The sequence below is a fragment of the Scyliorhinus canicula genome, chromosome 13 (genome assembly GCF_902713615.1).
Source record: "Scyliorhinus canicula chromosome 13, sScyCan1.1, whole genome shotgun sequence".
Lineage (NCBI taxonomy): Eukaryota > Metazoa > Chordata > Chondrichthyes > Carcharhiniformes > Scyliorhinidae > Scyliorhinus > Scyliorhinus canicula.
This window is the reverse complement of record NC_052158.1, coordinates 152,152,412-152,170,280: the sequence shown is the minus strand read 5'-3', so window position 1 is coordinate 152,170,280 and position 17,869 is coordinate 152,152,412. Positions and strand designations below refer to the sequence as shown.

Below are 17,869 nucleotides of genomic sequence, written 5' to 3'. Positions count from 1 at the left end.
GCTTGTACTTTGCAGAGAACACAAGTGGAAGGGTCAGCAGAGAGAACATCAGAGTAATGTATTCTTCAGGTGATAAAGGTGTAAATTAAGGTTTCATTGGCAGGTGGTGGAGCAATTGGAGCAGACTAAGGCAATATGGAACTGGAATGGAAGTTGAATTTCCAGTTGAGAGGTATGCCAGAATCCCATTTGTCCTTTTTTTAAAATTTGGTGTAGCCAATTCATTTTTTCCAATTAAGGGGCAATTTAGCGTGACCAATCCACCTACCCTGCACATCTTTGGGTTGTGGGGGTGAGACCCATACAGACACGGGGAGAATGTGCAAACTCCACACGGACTGTGACCTGGGGCCAGGATCGAACCCGGGTCCTCGCCGCCTTGAGGCACAGAGTTAATTTGTCATAGAGTCCAAAAGCACAGAAAAGAGCCTTTGGCCCAAGGCATCTGCGCTGGTCAAAAGCAAGCACCAAAGAATTCCAATCCCATTTTCCAGCACTTGGCCACAGCCCTGTATGCCTTGGAATTGCATTTGCACATCTAAATACTTCCTAAATGTTATGACGGTCTCTAGTTCCACCACCCTTTCAGGCAGTGACTTCCAGACTCCCATCACCCTCTGGGGGAAACATTTTTTCCTCGCATCCCTTCGATGGCACAGTGGTTAGCACTGCTGCCTCACGACGCTGAGGACCCAGGTTCGATCCCGGCCCCAGGTCACTTTCTGTATGGAGTTTGCACATTCTCCTCATGTCTGTGTGCTGGGTAGGTGGATTGGCCACACTAAATTGGCCCTTAATTGGGAAAAAAAAATAATTGGGTACTCTAAATTTTTTTTTTTTACAAATCTGTGGGCTGGTACCAGGAATGAATGCTGCATTTTGTTGTAAAACCCAAACTGCTCGAGGGAAGGGACCCGTGTTCTCAGTATGACTCTATAACCTCGCAGTGTGTGGTTTACACTCAATCTTCTGAGTAACGGGTAATACATGTGGCCCCACCAATGTTTCCCACATCCTGACAACCAAGGAAAAAGACTGAAGGTTGAATTGAAAGGTCTGGGGCGCGATTCTCCGCAAATGAGGTGAATCGTAAAGGCTGCCGTGAAACTGGCCGTGTTTCATGGCAGCCTCCGCGCTCCCTCCCGGGACCCGATTCTCCCCCCCCCCCCCCGGGCGGGGCTAGCAACGGGGCCCCGTGAAGCACGGCATCGCGGACTTAGCGATCGTCGCTAAGTCCACGCGCCAAACGTCACGCCGGCTGGCGCGCATGATGACGTCAGCCGCGCATGCGCAGGTTGGACGGCTCCAACCCGCGCATGCGCGGGGCCGTCATCTCCCTCGGCCGGCCTGCGGACTGATCCTGCGGTGCGGCGGAGGGAGAAAGAGTGCGTCCGTGGTACTGCCGTGCCAATCGGGGCCCTGGATGCCCAGAATGGGCATGTTGCGGCCGTTTTTACGACGGCAGCAAGCAGATGTGTTTGCTGCCGTAAAAACGGTCGTAAAGGCCTGGGCACTTGGCCCATATGCCTGGGGAGAATCGTGGGGGGGGGGGGGGGGGGGGGGGGGAGAATAGCGGGAGGGCGTGAAAAATGTCGGGGACGCCCTCCCGCTATTCTCCGACCCGCCGTGGGCAGCGGAGGATCGCGCCCATGTTGCTTCAGAGACTTGAGCACATGACCCCGGCTGATGCTCCCAGTGCCGTACTGGGAGCACAACAGAGGTGCAGTCTTTTGAACAAGACCTCCATTAGAGGACTTGTCTTCCCTGTCAGGTAGCATCATTTTGAATTCTTATAGACATTTATCCCTCAATCAACATCCTGGGGGTTATCAATAACCAGAAACTGAACTGCACCAGTCATATAAATACTGACTACAAGACCAGGTAAGAGACTGGGAGTTCTGTAGTAAGTAATTCACCTCCTAACTCCCCGAAGCCACCATCTACAGGGCACAAGTCAAGAATATGATGGATAAGTGCCACTCCAAAAACACTTAAAATGCTCAACACTATCCAGGACAAAGCAGCCTGTTTGATTGGTAACCTATCCACTGCCACCCACAAGATACATTGCAGCAACTCACCAAGGTTCCTCCCACAGCACCTTCCGAACCTGCAACCACTACCGCTTGGGGGCTGGTTTAGCACACGGCTAAATCGCTGGCTTTGAAAGCAGACCAAGACAGGCCAGCAACACGGTTCAATTCCAGCCTCCCTGAACAGGTGCCAGAATGTGGCGACTAGGGGTTTTTCACAGTAATTTCATTTGAAGCCGACTTGTGACAATAAGCGATTTTCATTTAATTTAATTTCATTGTCGGACAAGAGCAACAGATACGTGGGAACATCACCACCTTCAATTGTGCCTCCCAAGTCACTCAATATCCCAATTTGGAAATATATCTCCATTCCTTCACTGTCGTTGGGTCTCAGTCCTGGAACTCCCTTCATAACAGCTCTCTGGGTGCAGCAATACCCACATGTACAACAGCGGATCAAGAAGGTAGCTCACCCATCACCATCTCAAGGGTAATTAGGGGTGGACAATAAATGTTGACCAAGCCAGCAATGCCAACCTCCTGTGAGTGAAAAAAGAACAATACCTTAAAGAAATGTTGTGGTCATCATAACCTTGTTGTTTCGCTGGGATGACCAAACTTGCCTGTTTTCCGGGGATAGTCCCTTTAGGAGGTCCTGAGTCTTTAGGCCCTCGCAAATAATGTTCACAAATTTGGTCCTCTAATTAATGGATGGTTACAACTAATTGATAATTAGCCATTGTCCGCAAAACAAATCAGAGGCATCTCACTCCTATCAGATTGAGACAATTGGATATATAGCTTGATATGCACCCTTTCACAGCAAGCATGGAACACCTCCATGAACTACCCTAGCTGGTATAGGGACTGAATCTGTTTTGTTTGTGCCCTTCTGGGACCTGGGCCGGGATTCTCCCCTACCCGGCGGGGCAGGGGGTCCCGGCGTGTTGAAGTGGCGTGAACCACTCCGCGTTGGGCCGCCCCAAAGATGTGGAGGTCTCTGCACCTTTAGGGGCCAAGCCCTCACATTGAGGGGCTAGGGCCACGCCGGAGTGGTTGACACTCCGCTGGCTGGCGTGGACGGCCTTTGGCACCACACCAGCCGCGGCCGAAAGGACTTCACCGGCCGGCGTAAGTCCGTGCATACGCTGGAGCGTCAGCAGCTGCTGACGTCATCCCAGCGCATGCGCAGGGGAGTGGATCACTTCCGCCTCCGCCATGGTGAAGACCATGGCGAAGACGGAAGGAAAAGAGTGACCCCACGGCACAGGCCCACCCGCCAATCAGTGGGCCCCGATCGCGGGCCAGGCCACTGTGGGGGCACCCCCCGGGGCCAGATTGCCCCGCCCACCCCCCCAGGACCCACCCGCGCCGCCAGTCCTGCTGGTCAGGTAGGTGTTTTGATTCCCGCCGGTGGGAGAGGCTTGACAGCGGAGGGACTTCGGCCCATCGCGGGCCAGAGAATCGCCGGGGGTGGGGGGGGGGGGGGTGGGCCCGCTGACCGGCGCGACGCGATTCCCGCGCCCGCCAAATCTCTGGTGGCGGAGAATTCGGGACACAGCGGGTGCAGGATTTTTTTTTTTTAAATAATTTTTATTCAGAAATTTTGATTTTATACAACAATAACGCACCTTAGTAAAATACCGAAAATAACAATAATATTAACAATCATATACATTCGCCCCATCCCCATGAACAACCCAGCATTTTAACAACAACGCAAATTAACACACTATAAAGTTACAGAATAAACACGACAATAATGCACCCCCCCCCCCCCCCCCCCCCGGGTTGCTGCTGCTATTGACCCAGTTACCTATCTCTGAGCCAGGAAGTCCAGAAAAGGCTGCCATTGTTTATAGACATGATGTGGAGATGCCGGCGTTGGACTGGGGTGAGCACAGTAAGAAGTCTTACAACACCAGGTTAAAGTCCAACAGGTTTGTTTCAAACACGAGCTTTCGGAGCACGGCTCCTTCTTCAGGTGAATGGAAAGGCCTTTCCATTCACCTGAAGAAGGAGCCGTGCTCCGAAAGCTCGTGTTTGAAACAAACCTGTTGGACTTTAACCTGGTGTTGTAAGACTTCTTATCGTTTATAGAACCCTTGTATTGATCCTCTCAGGGCAAATTTGACCTTTTCCAATTTTATAAATCCCGCCATGTCACTGATCCAGGTCTCCACGCTTGGGGGCCTTGCATCCTTCCATTGTAACAGAATCCTTCGACGGGCTACTAGGGACGCAAAGGCCAGGACACCGGCCTCTTTCGCCTCCTGCACTCCCGGCTCCACCCCAACCCCAAAAATCGCGAGTCCCCACCCTGGTTTGACCCTGGATCCAACCACCCTCGACACCGTCCCCGCCACCCCCTTCCAGAATTCTTCCAGTGCTGGGCATGCCCAGAACATATGGGCGTGGTTCGCAGGACTCCCCGAACATCTGGTGCACCTGTCCTCACCCCCGAAGAACCTACTCATCCTAGTCCCGGACATATGGGCCCGGTGCAGCACCTTAAATTGGATGAGACTAAGCCTCGCACATGAGGAGGAGGAGTTGACTCTCTCCAAGGCCTCCGCCCAAGTCCCATCCTCTATCTGCTCCCCGAGTTCCTCCTCCCATTTAGCCTTCAGCTCCTCCACTGACGACTCCTCCACCTCCTGCATTACCTTATAGATGTCAGACACCTTCCCCTCTCCTACCCACACCCCCGAAAGCACTCTGTCCATCGTCCCCTGCGAGGGCAGCAAAGGGAATCCCTCTACCTGCCGCCTAGCAAACGCCTTTACCTGCAGGTATCTGAACATGTTCCCCTGGGGAAGGCCAAATTTATCTTCCAATTCCCCCAGGCCCGCAAACCTCCCGCCAATAAACAGGTCCCTCAATTTGCTGATGCCCGCCCTTTGCCATCCCCTGAATCCCCCATCCGTGTTCCCCGGGATGAACCGATGGTTGCCACCCAGTGGAGCCTCCATCGAGCCCCCTGTTTCCCCCTGATGCCGTCTCCACTGTCCCCAGATTCTTAGGGTCGCCGCCACCACCGGGCTCGTGGTAACCCTCTTGGGGGAGAGCGGCAATGGTGCTGTTACCATGGCACCCAGGCTTGTACCTCTACATGACGCCATAGCGGGTGCAGGATTGACGCCGGCCCCCGGCGATTCTCCGACCCCCTGTCTTAGCTATCTCGCCAATTGATCAATGAGCTTTCCCCCTCAGAATGGAAAGCAAATAGATATGTAAGAGATTTAAGCTAGGGGAAGGGGACAGGAAGTGCTAGGGAGAATGTCCGTTATAGGATGGAGGCCAGGGGACTTAATAGCAAAAGATTTCATAATTGAAACGATGATGATAATGGGTATAGTTTTTTTTTTTTTAAATTTAGATTACCCAATTATTTTTTCCAATTAAGGGGCAATTTAGCGTGGCCAATCCACCTACTCTGCACATCTTTGGCTTGTGGGGGCGAAACCCACGCAGACACGGGGAGAATGTACAAACTCCACACAGACAGTGACCCAGAGCCGGGATCGAACCTGGGACCTCAGCGCCGTGAGGCGGTTGTGCTAACCACTAGGCCACCGTGCTGCCCTGATAATGGGTATAGTTAACAAAAAAACAAAGATTGTGACCAAATGAGGCGCCATTGACGACAGAAGAAACATCTGAACACGACATGTCTAGTCCTAAGATCATGTCCCCTGCCTTCATCTTGCTCTATGTGTTCATAGAATCATAGAATTTACAGCGCAGAAGGAGGCCATTCAGCCCATCGAATCTGCACCGGCCCTTACAACGAGCACCCTACTGAAGCCCACGTATCCACCCCATCTCCTTAGCCCAATAAACCCCACTTAACATTTTCTGGACACTAAGGGCAATTTAGCACGGCCAATCCACCTAACCCGGACATCTTTGGACTGTGGGAGGAAACCGGAACACCCGGAGGAAACCCACGCAGACACGGGGAGAACATGCAGACTCCGTACAGACAGTGACCCAAGCCGGGAATCGAACCTGGGACCCTGGAGCTGTGAAGCAACGGTGCTAACCACTGTGCTTTTGACAAAGAGTCATCGGACTCGAAACGTTCGCTCTTTTCTCTCCCTACAGATTTTCCAGCATTTTCTCTTTGGTTTCAGATTCCGGCATCCGCAGTAATTTGCTTTTAACCACTGTGCGACGGCGCTGCATTAGGGCGGGCCTCTGAATTGTCCCTCCCTCTCCCCCTCCCCCTCCCCCCTCTCTTTTCCTGCGGTGTCCCTTTAAACAGGTCAGAGAGAGGGGGGCACGTGACCGGGCGACCGCACCTGGCTGGAGCCTGTGAGTCAGCGCGCGCCGTCTCGCCGGGTGACGTAGGCGTTTCGTGCGTGGGCGGTGTTGACGTCGACGCTTTCTGTGCGGCGGTGACGTCGTCAGCAGCCGGGGCTGCCCGCGGGGAGAGAGAGAGAGAGAGAGCCGCCGAGGAGGAGACAGCCCGCCAGCCAGTCAGACACAGCGCCGGGGCCCCGGTCATTGCACAAGAGACTTGCCGGTGGAAGAGGGGATACCGCCGATCACCGAGAGTGGGAGAAGCGCCTGTGTGTGTGTGAGGAGAGGCCCGAGTGTTGACAGGTCCCCGGACAAGCCCCCCCCGCGCCCCGCTCGGCCTGTCAGCGATCCCGGCCGCCGGGACCCTCACTGATTGATGAGTGACAGGTTCTGCAGACGGACAGAGAGGGGGAATTAAATCGGGAGCGGCCCCGGGAGCCGGGATCTGTCGGCACCTCCCCTCCCCCACGTCTCCATTTGAAGCTTCTGTGGAAGAGACTCGCCGCCGCGGTTCTCAGCAGCCCCGGGCTGACCCCCCGGGGTAAGGGCTCGGCCGGCATCCAGCCGCTCCCCGCATTGGTGCTGCAGAGGAGCAGAGCGGAGCGGAAAATCGTCGTCTAGTGTGAGGAGAGTTCAGCGGTGGCTCTTGTTCCTTTCCCTTCCCCTCTCACACTCATTCTCTTCCCCCCCCCCCCAAGTCAGCAACCAACCCCCCCCCCCCCAAGTCAGCAACCAACCCCCCCCCCCCAAAGTCAGCAAGCAACCCCCCCCAAAGTCAGCAAGCAACCCCCCCAAAGTCAGCAAGCAACCCCCCCCCAAAGTCAGCAAGCAACCCCCCCCCCCAAAGTCAGCAAGCAACCCCCCCCAAAGTCAGCAAGCAACCCCCCCCCCAAAGTCAGCAAGCAACCCCCCCAAAGTCAGCAAGCAACCCCCCCCAAAGTCAGCAAGCAACCCCCCCCAAAAGTCAGCAATCCCCCCCAAAAGTCAGCAATCCCCCCAAAGTCAGCAAGCAACCCCCCCTCAAAGTCAGCAACCCCCCCCCAAGTCAGTCAGCAACCCCCCCAAGTCAGCAAGCAACCCCCCCAAAAGTCAGCAATCCCCCCCCAAAAGTCAGCAATCCCCCCAAAGTCAGCAAGCAACCCCCCCTCAAAGTCAGCAACCCCCCCAAGTCAGCAAGCAACCCCCCCCCAAAGTCAGCAAGCAACCCCCCCCCCAATTCAGCAAGCAACCCCCCCCCAAAGTCAGCAAGCAACCCCCCCCCCCCCAAAGTCAGCAAGCAACCCCCTCCAATGACAACCTCCCCCCTCCAATGACAACCTCCCCCCTCCAATGACAACCTCCCCCTAAGGCCCCATCAGCCGTGAGGAGGAAATTTGAATTGAAACCGGACAGGAAGGCGCCCCCGGTTCGCCCTGGGGCTTGGCACATCCCACGTGAAAACGGTGGTTTGGATCCAAAGTGCTCTCTCTCTGGTTGGAAAGGTGTACTTCCTCCCCATCTGGCCAATGATCAAATCAGTGCTGAGAAATTTCAAATAAGGAGAGGCTGGCTCGACACCTGCTGAGCAGACAAGTGTGCGCGTCTGTGTGGTCTTCGTACTCGCCTGAATATTGGCAGTGGAATGGGACTGCACAACTCGGCGCTGTGTACATGGCATTAATTCGGTAAAGAAGTACAAATGTGGAAGCAATCAAAACTCGCCTTTTGCCTTGAGTAGCTTTGGTGACACAGATCCTTGTTGGCAGCATTCTACTCTTTGTCAATGCTATGTGACCAGAATGTGTTGAAATGCGTGAGAAAGACCATTCTGTGCTGATTTTCTTTTTAGTAATTTAATCTAAAAATTGTGCTTGGAAAAAAAAAATCATCTGGCAGTTTTCCCAGCAACGATGGCAAGTGTACAAGGAGCTTTGAGAGTGGTGGATGCAGGAAGCTTGGGTGAAGTAATGGTGAAAAAAGAGCCAATATGTGATGGAATGGGAGAAAGAAGCAATGCAGCAAAGGATTTTGGTAGAATTACAAATATATTCAAAACCCCAGGAGTAAAACAGGAACGTGGGCATGGACTTGGACAGGAGGAGACAGTACACACAGACATGAGTGTATCCAAAGCTTGCCTGTTGTCAGGAGTTCGCCCATTGGATCTTAACCCTGCCCTCAAACACACATTGGCACAGTTTCACTTGAGCAGTCAGAGCTCGCTGGGTGGGCCGGCAGCATTCTCAGCCCGTTGTACCCAAGAATGTATGTCACCAGGAGGACTTGTACCCATGGCATCACCCCCTGTGCTCCCAGGACCACTGTTTATCCCCTCAGACAGTTCAACTGATCTCTCTCATACTTTACTGGAGGGAGAGACCATCTCATGCTTCATGGTTGGTGGGGAGAAGAGGCTGTGTTTGCCACAGGTCCTAAATTCAGTGCTTCGTGATTTTTCTCTTCAACAGATCAATACTGTCTGTGATGAACTGTATATTTACTGCTCAAGATGTACAGCAGAACAGCTACAAATTCTCAAGGTCCTGGGCATCTTGCCTTTCAATGCTCCCTCTTGTGGACTTATAACCCAGACTGATGCTCAGAGGTTATGTAATGCCCTGGTTCATCCAGGCATCCTGCCTCCAGATGTCAACAAACTCCCTGGCAAAGCATACCTTTCCCAGTTGCAGAGCACTGGTTCCAGCTTTGAGGTGGAGCATTGGTGTCTTGGGAAATGCCAAGGTCTGTTCGTGCCGCAGTTCTACAATCATCCTGATGCTGCCTGTATTCAGTGCCTGGACTGCCACATGATGTTTTCTCCCCAGAAGTTTGTGCTGCACTCGCACAGGTCTCCAGACAAGAGAACCTGCCACTGGGGCTTTGATTCCGCCAAATGGCGCTGCTATATGCACCTGAGCCGTAAATATGCTGAAACATCTGATGAAAAGTTCTTGCAGCAATATCTGGAAGAAATGAAAGAGAGGTTCAACATCAATAACCAGCGAAAACGAATGCATGCAAAGGTAAGTTCCAAAATTGATTTGAAGGCTAACTTTGTCAATGATAGAAGTTACAATGAGCAAATATTTTCTGGTCAATGTTTAACTCTCGACCAAATCACTGAACAGGTGATCTGACACTAATCTCCTCACTGTTTGTGGTAGTTTCCTCCGTTTTAAAATGAAATACCACATTGGCTGTCAAGTGCTTTGGGATGGCTTGACCCTGTGAAGTGAGGCTGTATCAATGTAAATTGTTTCCTTTTTCTTAAGATAACATAAATCTGCACTGTGTGAACTAAGTAGTTTGACACTTATATTCACCTCCGATCCAGTTCAAATTCAGCCCAGGTTGATGGAACAAAATGTGCTGCCTAAATGTGGCTGTAGGTGGAAAGAGCTTGGATACTCCTACACCAGTTCTGTGAGCTGAGCTTTGAAACAAAACTCGCCCTAATTTGTCACTGATTGACAATCTCATTCAGACCATCTGATTACTGGTTTGGAAACTGGGAGATAAAATGTCACACTGCAAGTGCCCATTGATGTTGGGGCTGAGGCATATTAGGGTGGTGCAGAGTGATAGAAAAACAAAATCCTACCAATGCTGGGGAATGGATTTTGGAGTAGATTTTAGCCCTGCGTTGGTGCTTGTATAAGATGCATGGTGCCACTTGGATGGTGAAACATTGATTGTATAATGTAATCTTGATCACTGGTGCCAGAATGAAGTGTGATTTTATTGTCTATTTTTCTCATTAAATCATAACGTATAAAGAAATTTACTGATGTGGACTGAGTTTCATCATCTTTTTGCCGACTATTTCTGCTGTTAAACTGTGTAGTTAACCATGTGGACAAGAAATGGTTGTTTAGTTATTGCCAACGTGTACAAGGAGCTTTGATTTAAGTAACCTGTTTAATGTCCTTGCTGTGTAAGAGGTATTTTGTTTTGGCTTGGCAAAATGTGAACTTCAGTAGTGATCCTGGTTTTGGTGAATTTTTCTTGGCCAAGTTTCCCAAAGATAGATTTGGCCAGAGATAATTGGAGGAATGGATTTGGCATTGAGAAATGGAGAGAATGTTTAGATTGTGATGGCTGGCTCCATAAATTTCTGAACTGGGCTGGCTCCATAAACGTCTGAACTGGGCTAACGTTGACAGCATTATAGGTGTTATGCTGCATTTGCCATGCTATGCTTGAACTCTGGTTAGAAAGGTGTACATCATCCCCATCTGGCCAATCACCCCCCCGGCGGGTCGGAGAATTGCTGGGGGGCGGCGTGAATCCTGCCCCCGAAGTCTCTGGCACCAGAGATTCGGCAGGGGTGGGAATCACGCTGCGTCTGTCAGCCCCCCCCCCCCCCCCCCCCCCCCCCCCGGCGATTCTCCGGCCCATGATGGGCCGAAGTCCCGCTGCTGTCATGCCGGTCCCGCCGGCGGGAATCAAAACACCTCCCTTACCGGCGGGACTGGCGGCGCGGGCGGGCTCCGGGGTCCTGGGAGGGGGCGCGGGGCGATCTGGCCCCAGAGGGTGCCCCACGGCGGCTTGGCCCGCGTTCGGGGCCCACCGATCGGCGGGCGGGCCTGTGCCATGGGGGCACTCTTTTCCTTCCGCGTTGGCCATAGCATTCACGATGGGGGACGCGGAAGTGACCCCCTCCCCAGCACATGCGCGGGGATGACGTCAGCAGCCGCTGGCGCTCCGGCGCATGCGCGAGCTTCCGCCGGCCAACCACTCCGGCACGGGCCTAGCCCCTCAAGGAAATCCGCACCTTTGGGGTGGTCGGATGCCGGAGTGGTTCACGCCACTCCATCCCGCCGGGACCCCCCGCCCCACCGGGTAGGGGAGAATCCCGGCCCTTGTTTTACATAGATTTCCATTTGCAAAGTGGAAAATTTTGTTTTTGTCTTGAGTGACCTTTGCCTTACAGGTCAGGCCTGTTCACTGAAGTCAAACTGTTGACTCAAGCCTTTATTTTTGGGATTTGTCCTGAGTTGGGTTATTTGATTCTGTTCAGACTTTGTATTCCACTGTAAGGACTTGAATGTGATTGTGACACTTTTCTTTCAGCATTGTCTATTTGTCAGGGCAAACCTATGACTACCAGCTGGTACAATCTAAAAGCAGTAATAGGGAGAGCCAATTTTTGCCAGGCTTTCCCAACTGCTGCTGTACCATGTGCTTTCAGTAAATGCACTGTTTCAGGTGCAGTGCAGTCCCTTTTGATCTGATGTCATTATATCAACATGATGGCACACGCAATGGTTTAGTGTGATGGTTTTTGGCTATGCATTTCTGCACAAGTGCTGCTATCATGCCGTGAGTACTTGGTACAAGGACAGTCACAACCAGTGTGTGGACTCTGAATACGAGGATTTATTTTTTAGCAGTTGTACTGAGAATGATATGCATGAGCCACTCTGCTGTGACCTGATTAACAATGTAAAAACAGCATAGGACCTATGCGCCTGACAGTACAGCTGCCAGTGGTGGGAAGGAGAGGAGGAAAGAAAAGGAGACATTTTTTTCTAAGAGTAGAGGATACACAATGGGATATAGAGGTGAAAGCTGCAGGTATAGAAAGGCAAAGATTATGCAAGGGATTGTAAACCGGAACAAGAGTTTTAAATTCCATGGAATGGATTTTCAATTTAGTGTTGTGGTGCAAAAATTGCAGTTGCTGCTCAGGTGCTTGTTGCAGAAACTGTGGCAAATTGAAAATGTCCCCCAATGCATTTGGAGATGGAGAGCCAATCCAGGTCAGTAAGGATAATCCTGGTAGGGGAGCAAGACTTGTGGGCAGTGGAAGTTTAGGCAAGTTGGGGCAACAAAGCATATAGGAAAGGCACAGCCATTGACCACAGCATTAAGTACATCACTTCTTTATTTTCCCTATAGTTACTATAAAATTAGCAATTTCACCGTTTTAAGAACTGCAAATTGGAAAAACTGGAAATTGTGGCAGGAGGAGGAAATGGGGGCATGGTTTAGTGTAAGGAGTGAGGTGTGGTGCCTATCGATAGTAAGAACACTTGGCATAAGGTTACAATTATGATTTTGACCACAGTTGTAGTCTGTGTGTCAGACATGACTCATTGGGTAGCACTGTTGTCTCCAAGTCAGAAGGTCATGGTTTTTAAGTTCCGCTCCAACGACTTGAGCACAAAAGTCAAATTTGATATTCCTTTTTTAAATTTAGAATACCCAATTGTAATTTTTTTTTCAATTAAGGGGCAATTTAACGTGGCCAATCCACCTACCCTGCACACCTTTGGGTTGTGGGGGTGAGACCCACACAGACACTGGAAGAATGTGCACAGAATGTGCACTGTCTCCACACAGACAGTGACCCGGGGCCGGGATGGAACCCTGGTCCCCAGCATTGTAGGCAGCAGTGCTAACCACTGCGCCATATGCTACCCCCAAATTTGATATTCCGGTGCAATTAGGAGGGAGTGCTGCACTGTTCGGGGGGGGGGGGGGGGGGGGGAGGGTAGGGATTGGCTTTTAAATGAGATATTAAACCAAAGCTCTGTCTGACATCTCCGCTGGATGTAAATGACCATATGACGTTATTTTGATAGATGCTTATCCCTCAAACAACATCCCAGAACAGATTGTGTGGCCATCATCACATTGCTGTTGTGGGAGCTTGCTGTGGGTAAACTGGCTGCTGCGTTTCCTAAATTACAGCAGTGACTACACTTGAAAAGTATAAGTAGTTGTAAAGTGCTCTGAGACATCTGATGGTCATGAAAGGTAGTAAGTTTTTACTTTCTTTAGATAATAGCCATTGGTAGATTTTATGAAAACACACACCTTTTTCTTGTTTGAGAAGTGCAGACTGAGTGAAATTATTAGAGCTGTTCAATTTTACACAGTGGGGTGGACAGGAATGGGTGATATTTAAACCAGTTTAATTAATTTTGGACTTTATTTTAAGCAATAATTCGCATTTGCAGAGCACGTTTCAAAACCTTAGGTCATCAAGAAGCATTTTAGTGGGTGCTTTTGTAGTTCTGGTTGAACCTACCGTAATTCTCTATGTTTGAAGGTATTCTAAATCTGTCAAAAGTTCTTGTGGTTGACAGTACAAAAGAACAGGAAGCACAAGTGTCAATAAGTAATCTCTGTGGGCCTGATGTGTATCCAGTGGTTAGGGCTGTGACAACCACAGTTTTTATTTCTTTTACGTGGAACTGTGTGAGTCATTACTGTCCTTTCCCACTCCTACCTGAAATCTGTCCTCTCCACCCCACCCATACAGGCTCTGCTGACATCACTGGCATTTCCAGCTCATAAAAGGGGATTGTTTAAACTGTTTCCCTTCCCCTCCCCATCCCATGGTACTTTGAAATGAAAAAAATAAATGAAAATCGCTTATTGTCACAAGTAGGCTTCAATGAAGTTACTGTGAAAAGCCCCTAGTCGCCACATTCCGGCGCCTGTTCGGGGAGGCTGGTACAGGAATTGAACCGTGCTGCTGGCCTGCCTTGGTCTGCTTTCAAATAAAGCGATTTAGCCCTGTGCTAAACCAGCCCCAGTATGCCTGGAGTAGGTAATTAACTTGTAGATAATTGAAAGATTGGCAGTCATGTGAGAGATGAGCAATAGTTCATGCTTTTGTTACAACTACCTTCCCATGCATTTGCTTTAAATTAGAATTAGTTAAATAATCTGCAGTTAAACAATTAAAATCCAGTTTTATTTGTTTGACTTGGACATGTAATAGTTTTTAAAAATACAAATTTTTCCAATATGGTTTATTTATACTGCCGCAACATTTTAACTGAAAAATGTCCAGCTTTTACTACTGTGCCATGACTTTAAATTATTGTGTGGCCACTTTTTCAGAAGGAAAAGTGTAATTACTTAGTACCTTTTTGATGCCTGGCGACACCACACCATTGAGCTAGTGCTTAACCCCTGGAGTGTTCCGAAGAACCCATATTCGATTCCGAATGCAAACTCTCTTTCTCTTTCCACAGTTACTGCCAGACCTGAGTTTTTCTAGCACTACTTGTTTTTATTTCAGTTTGCCAGCATTCGCAGTGCTTTGTTTAAGATTTAACTCCATCTCCCTTAGCCCAGTTAGTAAGTTGCTAAATGTTAACGAATATACTGGAGATGGACATTTTAATCATGTAAAAATAAATAATTGTGGAGAAATTCTAAAGTTAGTATCATCCTGAGGTTCAAGCTTACAACAACTTGGATCTCAATGTTCTATACTTTTATATCATCTCTCTGGAATAGGAAGAAACCATTTAGCCTCTTGAGCCTGACCTTCTAGTCAGTGTGATCATGGTTAACCTGTGACTAATGCCATATACGTGCCTTTGCCCTTGTCCTGTAATACCTCTTGGCTAACAAGAATCTATAGATCTCAGATTTGAAATTAACAATTGATTGGCCATCATTTGTTCTTTGTGGACTTCTGTCACCCTTTGTGTGTGGAGGTGTTTCCTTATCATTGAATGCTGGTTTGGCCTTATTGTAAAGCTATAAGAAATCACCACGTTGGACATGCATTCAGTTCATTTTCACCAAATGTTTAACTGTCGTCTTGTTACTTTTTCAAGTGTTAATTTTTATAAAACCGTTTTGGATGTTAGACTTCCAGACACAAGGATTTCATCCCCATTTTTCAAATTCCTCTCCGTTCTCTTTCAAGATGCTGTCTCGTATTCACATTCCACAGACAGTCTTTGATACGCACTACTTTCCAAAATGGTCATTCTTCATACTTGTATTGAAACAGCAAGTTATTAGCAGAAATTTGACTCTGCTGAACATTATACCTGAACCTAACCCACCCTCATCCGTGATTCCTCTGGTTCCCTATGACATTTTAACAATTTCCAGTTTCCTGGCCCTAACACCGCCTTTTCAGATGGATGTTCAATCCTGCACACCTCTGCACCTCCACCCCTCACTAGGACAGTCTGAGGGCTCTCCCCATCTTCCTTGAAAAGAGGTCTGAACCCTTCCCATCTACCGCCAGCTGTTGGCTGGATCTGGAAAAAATAATTAATTTTGCTTCCAATTTCCCCCCCTTTCTCACCTTCACATCATCCAACTCTGACACTTCTCCCTTTCTGGTGAGAGATTGTCTACCAATATTCATTACCTGTCCGCCGACTCGCATGGCAACTCAACTACTCTTCCTCACACCCTCTTTCCTGTAAGGACTCCATTCCATTCTCCCAGTTTCTTTGCCTCCAACAGATCTGTTCTGATGATGCTACTTTCCAAAATGGCATTTCTGACATTTCCTTTTTTTCTGAGCTGAGGTTTGTTCCGCTCTGCCCCCCACCCATTCCCCTCCCTCCCAAAACTATGATCGGGTTCCACATATCCTCACTTTTCACTCCGCCAGCCTCTGTATTCAAAGGATCGTTCTCTGCCAACTCCAGAATGATGCTACTACTAAACACATCACTTTCTTATCTCTCCTGTCAACATTCCATAGGAACCGTTCCCTCTGTGATCCCTGGTCCATTCCTCCATTGCACCCAACACCTCATCCCCTTCTCACGGCACCTGCCCATATAATCTCAGTAAGTGTAGCACATGTCCCATTACCAACATCCAAGGCCTTATACACCTGCCGGTGAAGAAGCGGGGTGGCATGGTGGCACAATGGTTAGCACTGCTGCCTCAAAGCTCCAGGGACCCGGGTTCAATTCTGGCTTCGGGTGAGTGTGTGGAGTTTGCACTTTCTCCCTGTGTCTGGTTTCCTCCGGGTGCTCCGGTTTCCTCCCACAGCCCAAAGATGTGCAGGTTAGGTGGATTGGCCAAGCAAAATTGCCTCATAGTGTCCAAAAGATAAGATTGGGTTATGGGGATAGGGTAGAGGTGTGGGCTTAGCACAGTGGGCTAAACAGCTGGCTTGTAATGCAGAACAAGGCAGCGGCGTGGGTTCAATTTCCGTACCGGCCTCCCTGAACAGAGGCCGGAATGTGGCGACTAGGGGCTTTTCACAGCAACTTCATTGAAGCCTACTTGTGTTAATAAGCGATTATTATTAAGTGGGGTGCTCTTTCTAAGGGCTGGTGTAGACTCAATGGGCCGAATGGCCTCCTTCAACACTGTAAATTCCAGGACAAATGATTCACTATTCTATTTAGTCTACTGCATTTGGTGCTCACGGTGCAGCCTTCCCTACAGTAGGGAGACTAAATTAAGACTGGCTCACTACTTTCATAGAATCCCGACAGGACAGAAAAAGGCCATTTGGCCCATCCAGTCTGCACTGACCCTCCGAAAGGCCACTCTACCTTGGCCCACTCCTCACCTAACCTCAACCTATTTGGACTGGGTGGAAACTGGAGCACCCGGAGGAAAGCCACACAGACACAGGGAGAACGTGCAAACTCCACACGTTAACCCAAGGCCGGAACCAAACCCAGGTCCCTGACGCTGTGAGGCAGCAGTGCTAACCACTGTGCTGCTATGCTGCTCTAAACTGGCGGAATACCATTGCTCAGTCCACAACCACAGATGCTGCTGACTACAACCTGCTGAGCTTTTCCAGCATTTTCTGTTTCTATACATGAGTCTACTTTTTCCTAAAAGGATATATGCATGTATGTACTTTCCAGCAAAGATTACTGGAAGTTAATCACCTGGGAAACTGAGGATCGTTGTAGCAACTCTTGCTGAGACATGCAAAATCACTACAAAGCAAGGATCAAAACCAGAACCAATCTTACCCATATGTGCAGCGCTAGCCGAGCAGTTAAGAGTGCTGAAGGCTTAGGTCATCATCTTTAAAGTCGAAAACAAATTGTTTGTCTAAGCTAGAGAGTTTCAAATTTCTGTCTTTTGTTTCAGTGAAAGTGGTATGCAGCTGCCATGGATGCATTTTATAAAGCAATCGTACATTTGTGTTTGAAATGGAATTTCAATTGGGAGCAACAAAGAAAGTTTTATTAAAGACATGAGTTTTAAGGAGAGTCTTAAAGAGCAGAGGGATATGGAAAGGTTCCAGAGAATGGGGCCCAGGTGGCTGAAGGAAGAGCCATCAGTGGTTTGTGGGGTGGGGAATGAAATGGTGGAATGCCCAAGAGGGCCAAAGAATTTGACGGCTTGGGTAGAATGATGGATAATGTTTTAAGTGTTAATCATTGGCCCTACTGTACTGCACAAGAAGTAGTTTGTGTTTATGCTAACAAGTATGAATACATAAATAATTTTGCCTCTGTACTGGTTAAATCGGGTGCTTATCACCGATCACAGTACTTTTGTTTCAGGGCTGTTGATCATTTTTTCCACTACTGTCGTCACCAGTACTTTCCAGTCAGTGTTCTGTCAGGTAAAGGGCAGTTTTCCGTGAAGGAGTTAAATTTTTCCGATAAAAGCAAAATTTATTATTTTCTGTGTGAAAATGAGGTGAGATGTTTAGTAGTAATGGAAGTATTATACCTAACTTTTATTGAAAGGGATTGTTACAAGAATTTCAAAGCGCAAAAGTCTTGCAGTTTTACAAATGTTAAGTGGTGGGAAACCTACTGTAACTTTGGTAACAGTTTTAGGATCAC

The 17,869-nt window shown here is 49.2% G+C and overlaps 1 protein-coding gene across 2 annotated transcripts in view; it reads left to right on the top strand.

The window, feature by feature from the left end:
• The first annotated feature begins 7,616 nt into the window (after positions 1-7,616).
• Positions 7,617-17,869, top strand: part of LOC119975477 (ski-like protein) — a 75,810-nt gene continuing 65,557 nt past the window's right edge. Inside the window, exon 1 of one of the 2 annotated variants that reach the window (XM_038815180.1) lies at positions 7,617-9,346. In XM_038815180.1, coding sequence (XP_038671108.1) covers positions 8,234-9,346 — 1,113 coding nt within the window. In that variant the 5' untranslated portion in view covers positions 7,617-8,233. The remainder of the gene's footprint in view (positions 9,347-17,869) is intronic. The other variant, XM_038815179.1, reaches the window with a different exon arrangement.